Source organism: Leucopleurus acutus (genome assembly GCF_964270905.1).
Source record: "Leucopleurus acutus genome assembly, chromosome: 2".
Taxonomy (NCBI): Eukaryota; Metazoa; Chordata; class Mammalia; order Artiodactyla; family Delphinidae; genus Leucopleurus; species Leucopleurus acutus.
Window position 1 is genome coordinate 93,259,418 of NC_139143.1, and position 15,655 is coordinate 93,275,072.

Consider the following 15,655-nt stretch of genomic DNA (forward strand, 5'->3'; position numbering starts at 1 on the left):
GTGCCTGGACCAGAGATCTGGCAGACAGCTGTCCCCACAGCAGCGGCCCTTCCTGCTTCTTGATGCTATTCCCACAACCCCATCCCTGGCTTTTACTGTCTTAGGGCCGGGTGTTGGGGACACACGTGGAACTTCTCTTTGGACTCTTAGTGTCTTTTTACCCCATAGGGCCTCTGCTTCCCACTGTCTTCCCACTGTCAACTCAAACCAGAGGTCATAACCCGTTTCTGTCAAGTGACATGTTATGGAGGGTCTGAGAAGGAGCAGTGAGGCTGCTTTTTGATGATAGGATTCAGCCACGGAGGCTCTGTCCTTGAGCAGCAGATAATTAAGCTTAATGAATTTGGACAGTTCACTGGATCTGCCCACACAGTTCCACTCACCGTCTAAAACGCTTCCAAAATAGCACTAGCTATTGTACACAAGCCAAAAAAGAAAAACAAAAAGGAAAAAGTAGTAAGTGACAAGGCCCCAGAGATTTCTGCCCTTTCAGAAAAGTCTGAGTGAACTTTTCCAAAGAAACTTTAAGCAAGAAAAAAAAAAAGCTGCATCTTCCCTCATTGAGGAACCAGGGGAAAAAAGATGTCACAAAGACAGGCACACACGTTGTGAGGTGGAAGGACCCGGTGTTGGTACTCACTCCTCACACTGATGTCATCTACACACAGAGTCTCCGAGCTATTCCCTCCCCAGGGTCGTCAAAAAGCCATTTCTGTATCAAGATGCCTCTACAGACGGGGCCTCACCCTCTCACACAGTGGTGTCACACTAAGGAGACGAGCTCCCCCCATGTGTGCACGTGCCCACACACCCCTCCTCGGGGCCCGGCCCCCACCGAGAACTCCCTCCCTCCTCCACGCCCTCCTCAGCGAACCGCGCGCTGCTAGAGCCAGATGTTCCGTGGGCAGACCCCTCTGTGGGCTGACAGGCGGTGATTACTGCTGCCAGCCCCATATTAGAGAGAACTGAATGGGAGCGAGCCTCCGCCCGCCCAGGCTCCCCACAATAGCGTCTTTGTGAGCTGCTTCACTGCCTTTCATTTCCCCTGCCTCACCAACCTACGTCAGGAGCAGCTCTGCCTGGGGAGGGAAGAAGACAAAAGGAGGATCACAGGGTCCTGACTGATCCACCTTACCCCGGGGGTGGGGGAGGGGTGGGGGGAGAAGACCGGGTCCCTTTCTCCTCCCCCCGCAAGGGGTAAATAACCAGGAGGACTCCCAGGGCTGCTTGAGGTCAACTTCACAGTCTAAGCAGTGGATCTTGTCCATCAGATGGCCTTGCTCCGGAGAGTTGGACATGGGGATGAGGCTGGAGCGGGGCCTGGTACAGAGCTCAGCAGATGCCTAGAGACTGGAGTCCGAAACCGGGGTCTCCTCCTGTCCTTTCTCCCTTCTCCCTTCCCCAGATGGCCTTCTGCAATTGCAGCCCAGAGGCCAGAGTGCTAGGCAGGAAAGGGTTAAGTTTCCGGGACTTCTGGACAGACTTCAGCCAGGTTCCAGGACTGGGGTAGGTAAGTGGGGGTGAGGAGGGTGGCGGGAGGGATGTGTTGGGAAACTGGTAAGACTAACATCTGGGACGTGGTCACTGCCCCTCCTCCTCACCCAAACCGCAGACGCCGTGGCAGCAGGAAAATCAGAGCGGTTCAGACCAAGCGCGATTGTGCAACCTGGCCCTGGTGATGAGCTTGATGCTGGAGATGGGAGTGGGGTTCCGGTCCTGGGGGCAGAGTCCACTTCAGAGGTGAGGCTTAACGTTCTTACAGACCCCTCACGCATTCAGGGCTCTGGTTTCCACATTCGACTAAACTCCATTGTCTGCATCAAAACCTCGGAGAATTGGAATTGGAAGCTGTGCCCCTGGGCCCCAGTCTCGCAGCCGGAGGCGTGGTGCCGCTGGTGGTTCTGGGAGGGCTGCTGTGGAGGACGGTGGGCACCGGGGGCTTTTGCCCCAGCCTCTGGAAGTGCTGGGATTCTGCCGCCTCCCCAGGCACCTCCCAGTGAAGTCTGAAACTGGAGAAGCCCCTCTCGCTAGGCAAGGGAGCCCAGCCAAGTCCCTAATGCGGCTTAAGGAGCGGGGATGTGGCAGAGGAGAAGATGGACGATCACGGGGAGAAATCTGATCTGAGGGCTACCCCAAACAAACACAGGCAAGGAGCAGTGGATTTTCCTTTTAATGCAAAACGCTGCAGTACAGAACGAGTCCCATCCTCTAGGGCACTGAAGGGAGAAGGGAGAGAGGGCAGAGTCTAACATTTCCTCCTAGCCCTCTCTCTCCCCTGACTCGCACTGAGGCAAGAAATATTCTGTTGCCTGTTCACTGGGGTCGCCTCCATATGTATAAGGGTCAGAGCTCTGGAACTGGCTCATCTTTCACCGGCCTGAAATCTGCTGACATGGGGCAAGAGAGGAGTGAACGTTTAGGGCTTTCTCTCTTTTAGCTCTGAAAGGATTCCTCGAGATCTGGAGTCCCATGTGAAATGAAGGGGCAATGAGAATTTGGCTTCCATTGGCTGAAAATATGAGATGTGAATCACAACTTGCCCGGAATGACGAGCAGGAAATTTAGTCGGGATATAAATGTATGGAGGTGAAAGAGATTCAAAACACAAGACTAGCTCCCTCAAACTTCTTCCTCTTTCTTCCTCATCTCCAGCTTATAGACAATCTGGTAGCCATCATCCCAGGCGTAAAGCTGGCGCTCTCGGGGGTTATAGCGGAGGCTGGCGTGGGCACCATATCGGCGGGGGAAATAAGGGAGTGCTGCTCTTTCAGGGGTCAGGGTGCCACTGGCATCAAAGGAGCACTGGATGCGGGCCCGACTGGCAGGGCGGGTATTATAAACAACGTATAGGGTCCCACAGATGACAAAGGCAGCCTCAGCATTCTCTCTGGGACATGGTGTGTCCCACTGCTGCTCTGTGTCCAGTGTCTGCGGGTCTAACTTGGCCAGACACAAGTGCCTGTCGTCCTCCCGGGTGGCATAGACAGCCCAAAGGCCCTCCTCATCAGCCGCCAGGTCTATGTACGTGTCTGCCGTCAGCCCGTACGGGGGGATCAAACCCTCTGCTGGGAATACTGAACTGTCCACCACTGTTCGGTTTGCCAGGTGGAATTTGATGAGCTGCAAAGTGTTCTCCAACTCACCGCCCCCTCCAGGTCCTCCAGGGGGCCTCCGGGCATAGTAAAGAAAGCCACCATATACCAGCTGGCCCGTGCCTACCCAGGGGAAGGGCACCCGGACTCGGGAAGCTTTCCGGGCAGCCATGGCAAGGGTGAAGTCACGCAGCCTTGGGAAGACAAAGGCTGTGTCATTCTGGGTCCCATCTAACACGTAGATCTTCTCTGCTGGCCCCAGTGGATCCTTGGTCCACAGACCAGCTGGGCCACCAAACCGCTTCAGGATCTTCATTGATCTCACCTGAGAGATTGTGTAGCCACAGTCTGGTGGGAAAGGAGAAAAGCACAGGACAAGGAAAAACAGGCAAGAGTTAGATGCTCACTGCAGGAACCCCCCAGGGTGGGCTATTTGGAGAACAGTTGGGCCTTTGCCCAGTGGACGCCTCCACTCTCATGGAGGATTGGGGCAAAGAGCACCACAGAGGCCTGGGTCCCCAGAAACTCTCCTTAATGAACCTGATAGTACAGAGATTTCCCTAAAACAGATTCTAGAAGACAGAGCCAAATGGACTGGGATAAGGAGGAAAAAAGGGAAGAACCAAGGAAGAATACAGGGGTCTGTTTCAGATTGCTTACCTGTCACCATATCGTACTTCTCGTTTCTTCTGCCCTTGCCTTTGGCCCCAGGGCCTCCAGTCACCTTCTCATCAACCTCTACACAGGGTAGGGCTGGGTTCTGGGTCTCCAGATAGTCCACCTCCCGCTCCAGACGGTCCACTCTCCCAGAGATGGTGTCAGCCTCAGTTCTGAGTGCCTCCCGCTCCTTCTCGGCCACCTCCAACAGCGGCAGCATCTTGTTCTTGAAATCCCGCAGCTCAGCAGCATGCCGACTACTCTGGTCCTGGCACTGGGCCAGCCGTTCCTAAAGGGATGGGGGGCAGCAGGAAGGAAGGCCGAAGGGTTACAACTCTCAGGCAGGGAGAGGCCCAACCAGGGAGTCAGGAATGGGAAAAAGCAAAACTCAGCCAGGCATCAGCATCCCCTTCAACCTCCACAGAGAGAAAAGCAAATGTTCAAGATGCTAAAATGCGCAAAGAGCTCAGCTAAGATCCATCTAGGCCCCCATCCCGACTTTGCATCCTCCGGCCGTGCTGTGAGCAGTGCCACTGACTTCTCTGAGCCTCTAGGGCAGTCTAAGTGCATGAGGGTGAGAAGGGACCTCTGCTCCATTATACGATCCTCTTCTTGGGAATTAGGATGCTACAGACTCCAAGCTGTTAAAAAGGCAGAAAGTTGCAGATTCTCTGAGAACTTCCAGCTTTTAAAAGAATCATCAGCTCATCCTGAGATGCATTCCCATAATTCTAGCTCTCAATTTCCACTCTCTTCCCTTATCCCATCTAATCCCAGGGGTGAAACACAAAGGTCTATTTGCTTTGGAATTGCTTTCTGTATGTGGGGAAAGAGGAGGACTTGCAATTTTGAGGATCCTCTTATTAAAAGATGGAGTTTTCTGGAGGTTCTTACAAGAGCCCTAATTTGTCATCCCCATATCCCTGACAAACTGGTTGAATCAACAGGAGATGTGGAATCCTTCCAGGCTGGGCCAGAAGAGAAAGGAGACACCTACCTCTAAGGCAGCTAGTCGGCGTTCCATGTACTCCACAAGGTGGTGCTGCTGTCCTCGAAGGGGTCCCGACCAAGACAAAAGGAACAAGATAAGGAGCGGGGTGCGGGGCCCCATGGCTGCGGGAGAGTAGGGCCAGGGTAGACCAAGTGTGTAGTCGTGTGCACACGGCCTCTTCCACTCAAGCCGGCGGGTTAGCTTCGGAGGCCGGGCTGGGGGCGGTGCCTTCTCTCTTGCAGGATCTCGGGGCTCTCTCACTACTCTGGAATGCTTTCACAGTCTCTTTACGGGCCCCACCCCCTCCTTTCCGCTTGGATTGATCAAACACAGATGGCCCTATTGCAGAGCAGCCAGAAGGCTTAACCGCCTCCCGCCTAGGCCGTGGGCTCCCCAGGAGAGGAGAAGGAGATTGGAAACCCTAGGGCAAAGGCCTTCTGGGCAGTCACCCAGGAAAAGGAGCTAGCAGGGGGAGGCAGAGGCCCCGGAGGAAATTTAGCAAACTCTATTCCTGCTTTAGAATGCTTCCAATGCTGACTTAAGAACCATCCTTCGTTAATCCTTTCCTTTCCCAGCAATAACAGCATGGATTGTTCTCTGCCTTTAGTGGAAGCTGGAAGCAGGGGAGATGAGGTTTGAGGGGAAGGGGTGGGAAGAAAGGCCACAGTGGTCAAGTCTGTAGTACCTTCTTCTACAGCTCACTGGCGCCATCTTGTGCTAAGCACCTGGTGTCATCTCAGAATTAATAGGGAAACCAAGTTCACCTCCAGTGGAAAATTTCCCACAAAGCAAGCTAAGTAGATTGAATTTACAGGGGTTTTCATGATTAAAATGCAGCTTTCCCCACGGACTATCCAATTTCTTATGGGGCTATCCCAATCTCTCTCTGATTTAGCCTAAGAAAGAGAATGTATCTGAGATTAAAACTAAAAACAAAAACCAAAAAACCCAAAACAGGTCATTGAGAAATTAGTAAATTAATTCTTGATTATCTGGAAGTGAGACTGACTGCAGTCTTTCTATATACAGTTTTCCTTTGCCTGAAAGTTTCTAGGCATATTCTCTAACCCAAACTGGGTAGTGTTCAGTGAGTTCACACTAATTTTACATTCATTTATTTAGGAAAAAAAATGAAAAATATATATGGTGCAGTTTAAATCAAAATAAACATACTCTGACTTCCCTACTAATGGGAGAGAACAGACTATTGATAACTTCTCTTGGTTATGGCCCAAAAGGGTGTTTCTAAATGTTTCTCATTTCCATATCCCAACTATGACTACAGGAGCCCAAAAAATTAATGGCCACTGTAAGACAGACTTGTCCTGAAACACATGCGTCAAAAGAAGTCAAATGAGCATAGCATTTATTCAGAGCCCCGCAGTGATGAATCTAGACAAATCTCTAATTCTTTATCAGGAGAAATTTTACTTTAATCACTCACTTAAGAGAAATCTGAGCCAAAGTCCTCCTCTAAAGAAAAAAAAAACTACTCCTTGGACTTGAGGACATGGGGAGGGGGAAGGGTAAGCTGGGATGAAGTGAGAGAGTGGCATGGACATATACACACTACCAAATGTAAAACAGCCAGCTAGTGGAAAGCAGCCGCATAGCACAGGGAGATGCGACCATCTAGAGGGGTGGGATAGGGAGGAGATACGGGGATATATGTATATGTATAGCTGATTCACTTTGTTATACAGCAAAAACTAACACACCATTGTAAAGCAATTATACTCCAATAAAGATGTTATAAAAATAAAAAAAAACCGATTCTTCTAACAGTGCAGCTTTCTGAAAGGAGGGGAAAATAGCATCGTCTTGTGGTTATTCTTATTTGCATTCTGGTACTTTAGATGTTTGGTGGAACATGCTAGGAAGCAAAGTTTAATTAGCGTGTGTCAGAAGTTTCTGCATCTTTCAAAGGGCCAGATCCAGATGACCTTAAGTTAGGGCCCTGGACACTCCATTCTTGGGAAGTATTCCCTACCGACCCCTATTTATTTCTGGGGCGGAGATTTGTATGAAGAATGAAGTTGTCTCTAACACTCTACTGGCGTTCAGATGCAATGTATTTAGTCACTCCAAAGATGCCAATTGTTGATCCCCTTTGTACCCCTATAAGAGAAGTCAAAAACAGCCACATGAATCAGAAAATTTACCCATTTTATTGATGCATTGCAATTGCTCTACATTTTACCATATTATGTAGAAAATACTGAAAATACAAGCTACTTTGTAAAACCAAAGACAAACATTGAATCCAAAGATAAACTATGTTTTTACACAATGGACCCTTTTCCCGTAGTTAGTATTAAATTTTAAATATCTATTTCTTTTTGTTAAAATGATTATTTTACATACTCCCTAAGTACATCTGCATTACAAACATAGCTCAGTAATTCTCAGAAACTGTTTCTAGAGGCTTGTCATAAAAGGAAGCGCACAACCAGAAAAGGGAGAAAGCAAAAAAAGTTTAAATCGCACACAATAACTAGCATATCAAATACATTTAATAAACTTGGAATTCCATTGCAATATCAAGGATTCAAAGCAGAAATACTAACGTTACATATAATGTACATAAAATGTACTGCTACATGTAGTGAGATTATTTTTCAAGCTGAATCAAAACCACGTATTATATAAAGTTTAGCAACGAACAACCATGTAGACATGCTGCACCATCCATCAGTTAAAGAAAAAAAATTGAAACAGGAAGCAGGCTTGGGTCATTCCTGTCACTGAGAGGCAATTTCATTTCCTATCCTAAAACAAACCATCCTAACCAGTGGGTTTTTGCATAATAATGCTGAATAAAACACACACTACTGCGCTTGCCTGGCTAAGGGCAGTCAAGTTTAGCCCCTCTAGTGGAGGACGATGGATGGTCAGAACTGTTTAAATGAAGTTCTCATTCCTGGGGCTGGGATTTTAGCTGAGCACTGACCATAGTATCACTTCCTGGAAGCTACTAAAAACTCCGGAGTGATCAAGTGTCCTGATGAGCCTAGAGTGGCTGTACCTAACCCTTCCCATTTTCTCTCTCACCCTGAAGGGGAGAAGCTGGAAATACAAGTTCTGACAGGACTTAAAGCCTTAAGCTGGTCTGAGGTCAGGCCACTGTGACCTGGGCCAGCTGCTCACTTTATTCTTGGAGCTTTCCCCCATCCTGTCAGGGCCAGCAATGTTAAGCCCCAGAGACAGAATCTAAAGCCACACTGAGCACATACACATTCAGCAGACACAGATGGATTTTTATCTTGGTAAATCTGAAATGCCAATTTGCAAAACTAATACTGAAGATCTCTAAAATTCTTAAAGCCACACACTGCTAGTAAGGTGATTATGGTAACAATATAAGCTCTTGGTATTGTCTTCTCCCCGTGAAGACTCCTATCTTAAGTGGTATCCACTTACTGGACTGAGGGTGGGGGGTAGGGTGAGCAGGAGTGGAGTGTTTTTTTCCTGCATCTCATTTCTTACAAAAACAACAAATCTTATCCCTTGTAAAGATAAGGAACAAAAAATATTTCCATTAGAAACTAGATCTGCCTTTGAGCATGAAAATGAGAATGCGCTTGGCAAAAAGAGACACAAAGATTGCACACACTGACCAGAAAACTGTATAACACTAGTGACAGAAACTATACAAACTGCTTGGGTATCTTGATCAATATAATGCTGAAAACACAAAATAATGATAAAAAAAAAAAAAGTAGAAAACACCAACATGTTCCTGGTAGGCTATACTGACTATCTGCCCCATCTTGAAAGCCCTTCCTCCTTACAATGAAGAAATTCCAAATACCTTGACAGCTCCTCGGTGTTCAACCTGGTACAGAGCTTGCCGACCAGGCTCCATGAAATCTCCCATCTCCATCCTGCACCTCCTTGACACCATCTCTACAAAGAACCAGTCCTAGACTTATCCCTCAAATACATAATTTTCAGTTCAGATGGAACATGTCTACATCTTAGGGTTAACCTTCTTCCCCCAAATCTTTAATGGGCAGGAACTTTGCCATTCCCAGTACTCTCTACTTGACCCAGATCCGTGTAGGAGCTGAGAGTACAAGGACACTTTCACAGTTTGAAGGGCCCCAAGAATACACAAGTTGTTAAAAAGAAACCTCAAAAGCCCGATGGCTCAACAGGCTTTGGTTCCTTCTAAATATTCTTCACCGGCTAAGAAACCTTTCTTTGAGTTCCCTGTCACCAGCGGCTTCACAAAACTCCTCCTCATAGTATTGGGGATGTGGGAAGCAATACAACAGGCTCTTTGGTATAAACACATCTGTTACATGTTTTTTTCAACAAGCAAATATTTTACTAGGAATATCAACTATTTGCAGGAAGGACTGCCACATGGGAAAAGGAAAAAATAAATCTCATCTAAAAGTGATTGCACATACTTAAAAAAAAAAGAAAGAAAAAAATGCATATTTAATATTGGCTTGACTCCTCTCACCTGCTTCCCGAATTCTCACAGAAGCAAGGTAGCAATGCACAGTGAGAGAGCCACATGGGGAAAATGCTTCTGTGAGAACTCGGCTGAGAATCCAAAATGGAAAGGGGTAGAGGTGGCAGTAAAAAAGAGAAGCTGCTGTTTTTATTTTTCAGTGTCGGCAGGGAAACTGAGAACAATGCATATACACAACACAGCTATTAATCCTGTTCTGATAAATCCCAGTGAACAGCTTAGGGTCCACGGGGGCTTGCTGGTCCGTCCTAAGGCAAGCTCACTGTAAACTCTATTAACCACTACATTATCATATAAGGCACTACAATAAGGGAAGGAGGAGAAAGGGAAGGAAGAGACACACACTGAACAACTCCTCACCAGACACACCTGTGCAAAACAATTCCAAGGGTCTCCTCTCCTTGCAGGCAATGCCCCTGCTCACTCAGCACTACAGTAATATGCTCTAATATAATTGCAATTAGTTCACATACATTCCAACAAGTATCAGTTCATTTTGGTTTAAATACAATGGAGACATCAATTCCATCTCCGGGGTAACACTGGAGGATCAGAAACACACTAAATACACAATTCAAGTGTAATCACTACACATCTGATTACAAATAACATTTTGGGTTAGCAGGAAAAATTGCTTGTTATATTCTTCTAATCAATATGTACATATTTAATTATGCAAAATATTAAAACACCACCATTACAAAACTTCTAAAATATTTTTAAATTCAGTAATAAATTTTTAAAATATTTTTTGCAATTCCTACATGCACTTATTATATAAGTCTTAATAAGAGAGCATTCAATTTGCTGCTGGCATACAAAGAAAGCTACTTTAAAGTATAAAAGCTATACACAACGTTTCTTATCCGGTTTCAGATCCTTTAGCTTTCTCCCCAAATAAATCACATAGAATGAAGGGAGAGCTGAGGCAAAGAGAGAAAGAGGTGTATTATTGAAAATTCATACTAATATTCAGGCAAAGCTCATCGATGCCAACAACCTTTAGGCAAAGCTCATCAATGCCAGTATCGCATAATACAAAGAGATTTTGCATATAGTAAAACAACTACCACCATACAATAATAACCACCTTAATGGCTTTTCCAATAATAAAATTTAAGCTAAATCAGAGAGAGAAGGACTTTTTAAAAATAATTTAAAAAGAATGCACAGGGTTCATTTAGAAAGAATACCTGGTGCTTTCACGGTAGGTATGGATTCTCTCACACTAAGTTACCAGCAAATGGTGAGCTGCCTTTTTAACACTACTTTAATAATAAACACAGGAGCAACTGAGAGAATCCCAACAGTAACAGAGAGTAGTATGTAACCAGTTTTGCAAAAATAACAATTTCCCACTAAATATAACATGACATGAAAACAAAATTGAAACACTGTAAGCTTAAATGTCCCACTAGCAAAGGTAAAATTTTGAGGAGAAATGCAAGATAGTAAAATACAGACTTGTGCAAGCTGCTCTTAAGATAAGCAATTAAGTCTTGGTTTTTAAACAAGCAGAAAGTAATGATTTTTCTTTTCTTGTTATCAGATTTCAAGTCCTTCTATCAGCATTTTTCCTCTGACCAGCAATTACAATAAAATAAAGTTAAATAAAGAGGAACTTCACTTGTTTTTAAAAGCATTTATAGAAATCAAGTCAGAGAGAGAAAATATTTTTCAAAGGTTAACTTCAGAATGATCTCTCTTCCTTGGTAACTGCAGATGGTGGGCATCTGAACTCTTCCAAATACCAAAAATGCTGTCACAAAAATAAAGAATTAAAAAATAGGGCAGACTTTGGGAGACTACAACAATGCAGTCAACACTGAGACAGGTTCCCCAGAGAAAAGCCTTCTGCTTCAGTGGGCCCCTGCAGAGCAAGTTGCTGGCTAAGGAGTTTCAGGAGAGGGTGAGGGAGGAGCTCATCACAGCCCATTAAGAACTCTGACCCCTCCTCCCTCATACTCACCAACTACAAGTAAGAATACTGGCTGATCTTGGTAGGGCTCAGTGGGTATCCAGTGTAAATGGTTGAGCCTCGGGAAGACCCAATGTAAGACTGGGTGGCAAATTGGTGTTGGTACTGAGCAGGGGCCACGCTGGCAGAAGTGAGGAGACTGGGCCCAACACTGACAGGGACCTGGTGCACCAGAGTGCTAGGGTGGGTGGTATACGCTGCAGCATGCCTTGAGGAGCCCTGCGGGGAGAAGAGATGAGCAATGGAGCTGGTGGAGCCCAATGCAGCAGCAGAAGTGGGGGCAGCATACGTATACAGGTGAGGCTGGCTTGGCAGGTGAGCAGGGGCTGGGGCCAGGTGTGGGTGCCCAGTCGAATGTAGTGGGCTGCCATGCTGGAAGGCGTAAGGGGCTTGGGAGAGCGGGGCCACAAACGCCTGCTGCCTGCGGGGGGCAGGGTTGCTGCTTCTCTCTTGCGAGGTTGGAGCTGATGATGATTGCTGGTTCTGGAAGGAGGAAGAAGGAAGTGAGGAATCTTGAGGTCACCCTGGCTCAGGGCACCAAAGGCCAATTTGAGAGTTGAGGTTCTAACTCATACTGCTTCTGGGCTGCCATAGCACAGAATCTCCCAGACTGGCAATGCTGTCAGAAGTCAGCCATCCATCCCTCTGCCTCCTGGCAGAATAGATCGTAACCCAGCCCAGACAGCAGCAGTTTGCTCTCAAGTATGACAGAGGAAAGGGGGAAATCAAGAGTTCATAGGGTTACTCACTCCTGCAAGTAAATAACTGTCGACTCAACTCACCCTATTCTGGCATCAGTGACTGAATTTTTCCTAACCTTTCTTCCTTGCCATTGTTTTCTCTTGCTCTCCTCTAAGTTTTTCATATCCCTCTTGAACTGTGGAGCCCAAGACACATGCACTAACTCAAACTTACATTTGCACCTGCATGTGCTCTCTCTCTCTCACACACACACAACCACACAGTTACACCCTCATATTTACACTTTCTCACTACTAGCAGACATCATACAAGCACCAGAATTTCAGCTGAGGAAAAAGTGAACACAAATAGAATAGTGACCCTCCCCACCCCATCAGAGGATCAGATGGGGAGAAAAAAGCCCCAAATCCCAGACTCAAGCACCATGTAAGACTAGAACCAGTTGATTAAGTATCCAGAAAGCTTTTTCACTGTCTCTTGCTTCAAGTAAACAGAGTAAGGCTCAGGTTATTTATGACCCAGAAGATAAAGAAAGAGAATCTAGTCTCAATGCATGTGGTGGTGCAGAACGAGGCAAGAACTAAAGGATCCTAGGCACTTTCTAAATTCCACACATTTCTCTCATCTTCCAGGATAGACTAGGGAGGTCTGATGGAAAACCTGGAACGTACATTCTGAACACATTTACAGAGGGAATGAAGAGACACAACACATACAGATATGACACAGGCCATGGAACACCAAATTGTTTGACACAAAAGGGACTTCATTTGGCTTTATTCAGCAGTCCAGCCAGAAGCAGGGTTCTCCAGAGAGTAACAATAGCGGGGGCCCCAAACAGAAGGCAGCAGCCCCTAGTGCTTACCTGGCTAAGGTTGAGTGGCTGTGCTGCGCTGGTCCCCCCGCGCTGAGCTCGATATCCTGTGGGGGTGATACAGCATCCAGATGACTGCCCGCTCACTGAAGCCACTGGCTTGGTCTTACTGCTCAGGAGACCTAAGAAAGGGTCAGGCTTTAGTTATGAGCAGACGTGGACTCAGTATCACTGAGCTAAACCTCAGATGGCATCATATTAATCAGTCCATGTTTGTATGAGGTTTGCAAGAGTTAAGGTTTCATGTGTATCTTATTTCCTCAATTACATTTAACTAGAAGAACAAAAACTGTATTATCCATTTCTTGTCTTTCTACAAAGCTCCATAAAGATCTTCAAAAGGTTCACTTCAGTAATAATCTCCAGTAATGTGAAAGGTACTATTAGAAATATAAACACAAGTAAGACATGGTCCCTGCTCTCAAGGAGCCTAGAGTTTATGTAGGAAGGGATTAAACAAGTACAGAAATGACAATGTGAAGCTGAGTAAGATATTGGTAATATTTAGGAACATTTAGGTGTCAAAGGGGTTTAAAGGAAGACAAGATTATATCTTGTTGGGCATTCACTGTCTTCAAATTCTAAGAAACTGCAGGAAGTGCAGCTGAATATAAGCACGATCAATTTTCAAAATTTTGCTTCCTTCTGTGGTCCCACTAGGAAAACTGGAGCATTTATTCAGTGACTTGTGGAGCAACCTATTTTCTTTGGACCCAATAGTGGACAGAGCTCCTAATAATGTTTCTCAGTAGCCTGGCATCAGGAAGTTTTGCCCTGTCTGCAATGGACAGTTGTCTACTTCTCAGGAGGAGAACCACACGTCACCCTCAAACTAGAACACTGTTTATGTCTTCGGCAGTATTATAATTCATGGTAAAACACTAATTCATAAAAGTACGAAGAGATGGCTATATCGATGCCAAAATTTCACAGTCCTCGCCTTTGGTGTATAGAGTTGCCACTGGAAAAGAGCTGCCTAGACAAGGACTACATTTTTCTGGGCCCCCTTGCCTCTAGGTGGGGCCATGTGATGAGTTTTCACTATTTCCAGGGCTAAAGAGGTTAAAAACTGTGTGTGCCTCCTCCATACTTTCCTTCTCCTGATTGGATGCTGAGGATTCCAAGGCTCTGATCCTTAACGCGCTGCCAGGCCTACCAACCAGGAGCACTTGCACTGGGAACTCACGTGACTAAGAAATAAATTTCTATTATGTTAAGCCACGAAAACTGGGGCTTGTTACTGCAGTTAGCCTTTCATTACCCAATAACTGAACGCGGGCACCTAAACCCAGCATCTCACAGAGCAAAACAGATGGAGGTAATTTGGTTGATAATACAACCCACAAAAGCATCACTGCTATGCCACTGGGCGAGAAAAGATCTAAAGTACATACTGTTTTCCAAAAAAACTTTTGCAATCACTTTTAATATTATCAGTTCCCATTCATTTCTGGATTGTCAAATCTGAACCACCTGTGGCAAAAAAACCTGCCTGTTAATTCTCCCTGCCATCTAACAAAAGTCGTATCTACCTTCTCCCATCAACAGTGAGTGTATTACCGAGTCTACAAACTCACTTTTATATTGATCCAAGCAAAATAAACACAGGAAGATAAACTGATGGCCAAAAACAATTTCATATCACAAGGAACTGATTTCTGAACTAGGCAATTTTTAGGAAAATCTACACCACTGGTCTGTACCATTGGCAAAAGCAGATTATAGCAAAATACTAAAGATACACACATCAAAGGAGCATTCAACTCCAGCTGTGAACAAACTCACCTGAGGCCTGGGTTGCTACAGTGCAGTCACCAAGCTGAGTTTTCAGTGGAGGTACAATGATGGTGCGGGTGCCAGAGCCATCCCCCACGACTCTGCCGGGACCCTCCGGAAGGGGTCCACTATTGCCCCGGAGAGCACTCAGGGTATCAGTGGAATATGGGCTGCTCAAGGAAGAGTCAGAGTCTGGAGAATCATTGACAGTGACGTAACTGATGACATTAGACCTTGCCTTCAGGCCAGAGCTGAGGAGAAGAAAACACATGAAAATTCAACCCCCTTTTAGCAATGTTTCTTTGCCGGTCTCTGGTCTTCCCATAATAAAAATGATGATAATCATGATGATAGTAATAATAACAACAGTAGCAGCAACAAATTTCTGAGTGCTTATTATGCATCAGGCACTATTCTTACACTCTACACATATCTCACAACACTTCCATGAAGTAGGTACTTTATCCCTGTTTTGCAGATAAGGCAACTGAGGCAGAGGGAGATGGAGATTAAGAAACTTGACCAAGGTCACACAAGTGATAAGTTGTGAAGACAGGATTCAGATCCAGGACAGAATGACTCCAAAGTACACACCTCTAGCAACTATTCTATGTTGCCTCTTAGCCATTCCCATTCGCAGTTATTTCAACAGCATTCTTCAAACACCACTTTATTTTCATATCACCCTGCTAGACTATAAATGGTTCTTTACTGTATCTAATCAAACTTCTCACTATAGGTGTTTTTAAAAAAAGTTTCTTCACAAAATGATCCCTACCTTACTAACTTTACCTTTTCCTTAATTTTTAATAGGCTTGCCTCCGGTCAAAGCAATCCTGCTGGTTATATAATTTTTGCCAGTACTAGGCCCCTTTTCTTCACTGGAAAGTTAACTTTTTTCTTCCCCAAATCAGTTCAATAACCACTTTCAAAACTTAGTTTCAAGTCTATTTACCATTTGTAAATAGCCATTTGTAAATACCATTTGTAAATAGCCCTTTTGAAGTATTTCATTCTAAATTTACTCTTTCAAGTTCATTTAAACTTCATTTACACGTGACTCTGTTAAGTCTCCTAAGTTACTTTCATGCGTGAATCCTTC

The 15,655-nt window shown here is 45.5% G+C and overlaps 2 protein-coding genes across 2 annotated transcripts in view; both read right to left on the minus strand.

Moving 5' to 3' along the window:
- Window positions 1-2,176: 2,176 nt before the first annotated feature.
- OLFML3 (olfactomedin like 3) lies at window positions 2,177-4,974 on the minus strand. The gene is made up of 3 exons (XM_082832951.1): window positions 4,747-4,974; window positions 3,753-4,038; window positions 2,177-3,440 (listed from the first exon to the last, which is right to left on the minus strand). Exons 1-3 carry the CDS (start codon window positions 4,858-4,860, stop codon window positions 2,620-2,622), a joined length of 1,221 nt encoding a protein of 406 aa, XP_082689077.1. The 5' UTR covers window positions 4,861-4,974; the 3' UTR covers window positions 2,177-2,619.
- Window positions 4,975-6,828: 1,854 nt separating this feature from the next.
- The window catches only part of HIPK1 (homeodomain interacting protein kinase 1), a 47,159-nt gene continuing 38,332 nt past the window's right edge, over window positions 6,829-15,655 (minus strand). The window contains exons 14-16 of the mRNA XM_082857529.1: window positions 14,563-14,804; window positions 12,769-12,899; window positions 6,829-11,684 (exon numbers count right to left, since the gene is read on the minus strand). Coding sequence (XP_082713655.1) covers window positions 11,196-11,684; window positions 12,769-12,899; window positions 14,563-14,804 — 862 coding nt within the window. The 3' untranslated portion in view covers window positions 6,829-11,195. The remainder of the gene's footprint in view (window positions 11,685-12,768; window positions 12,900-14,562; window positions 14,805-15,655) is intronic.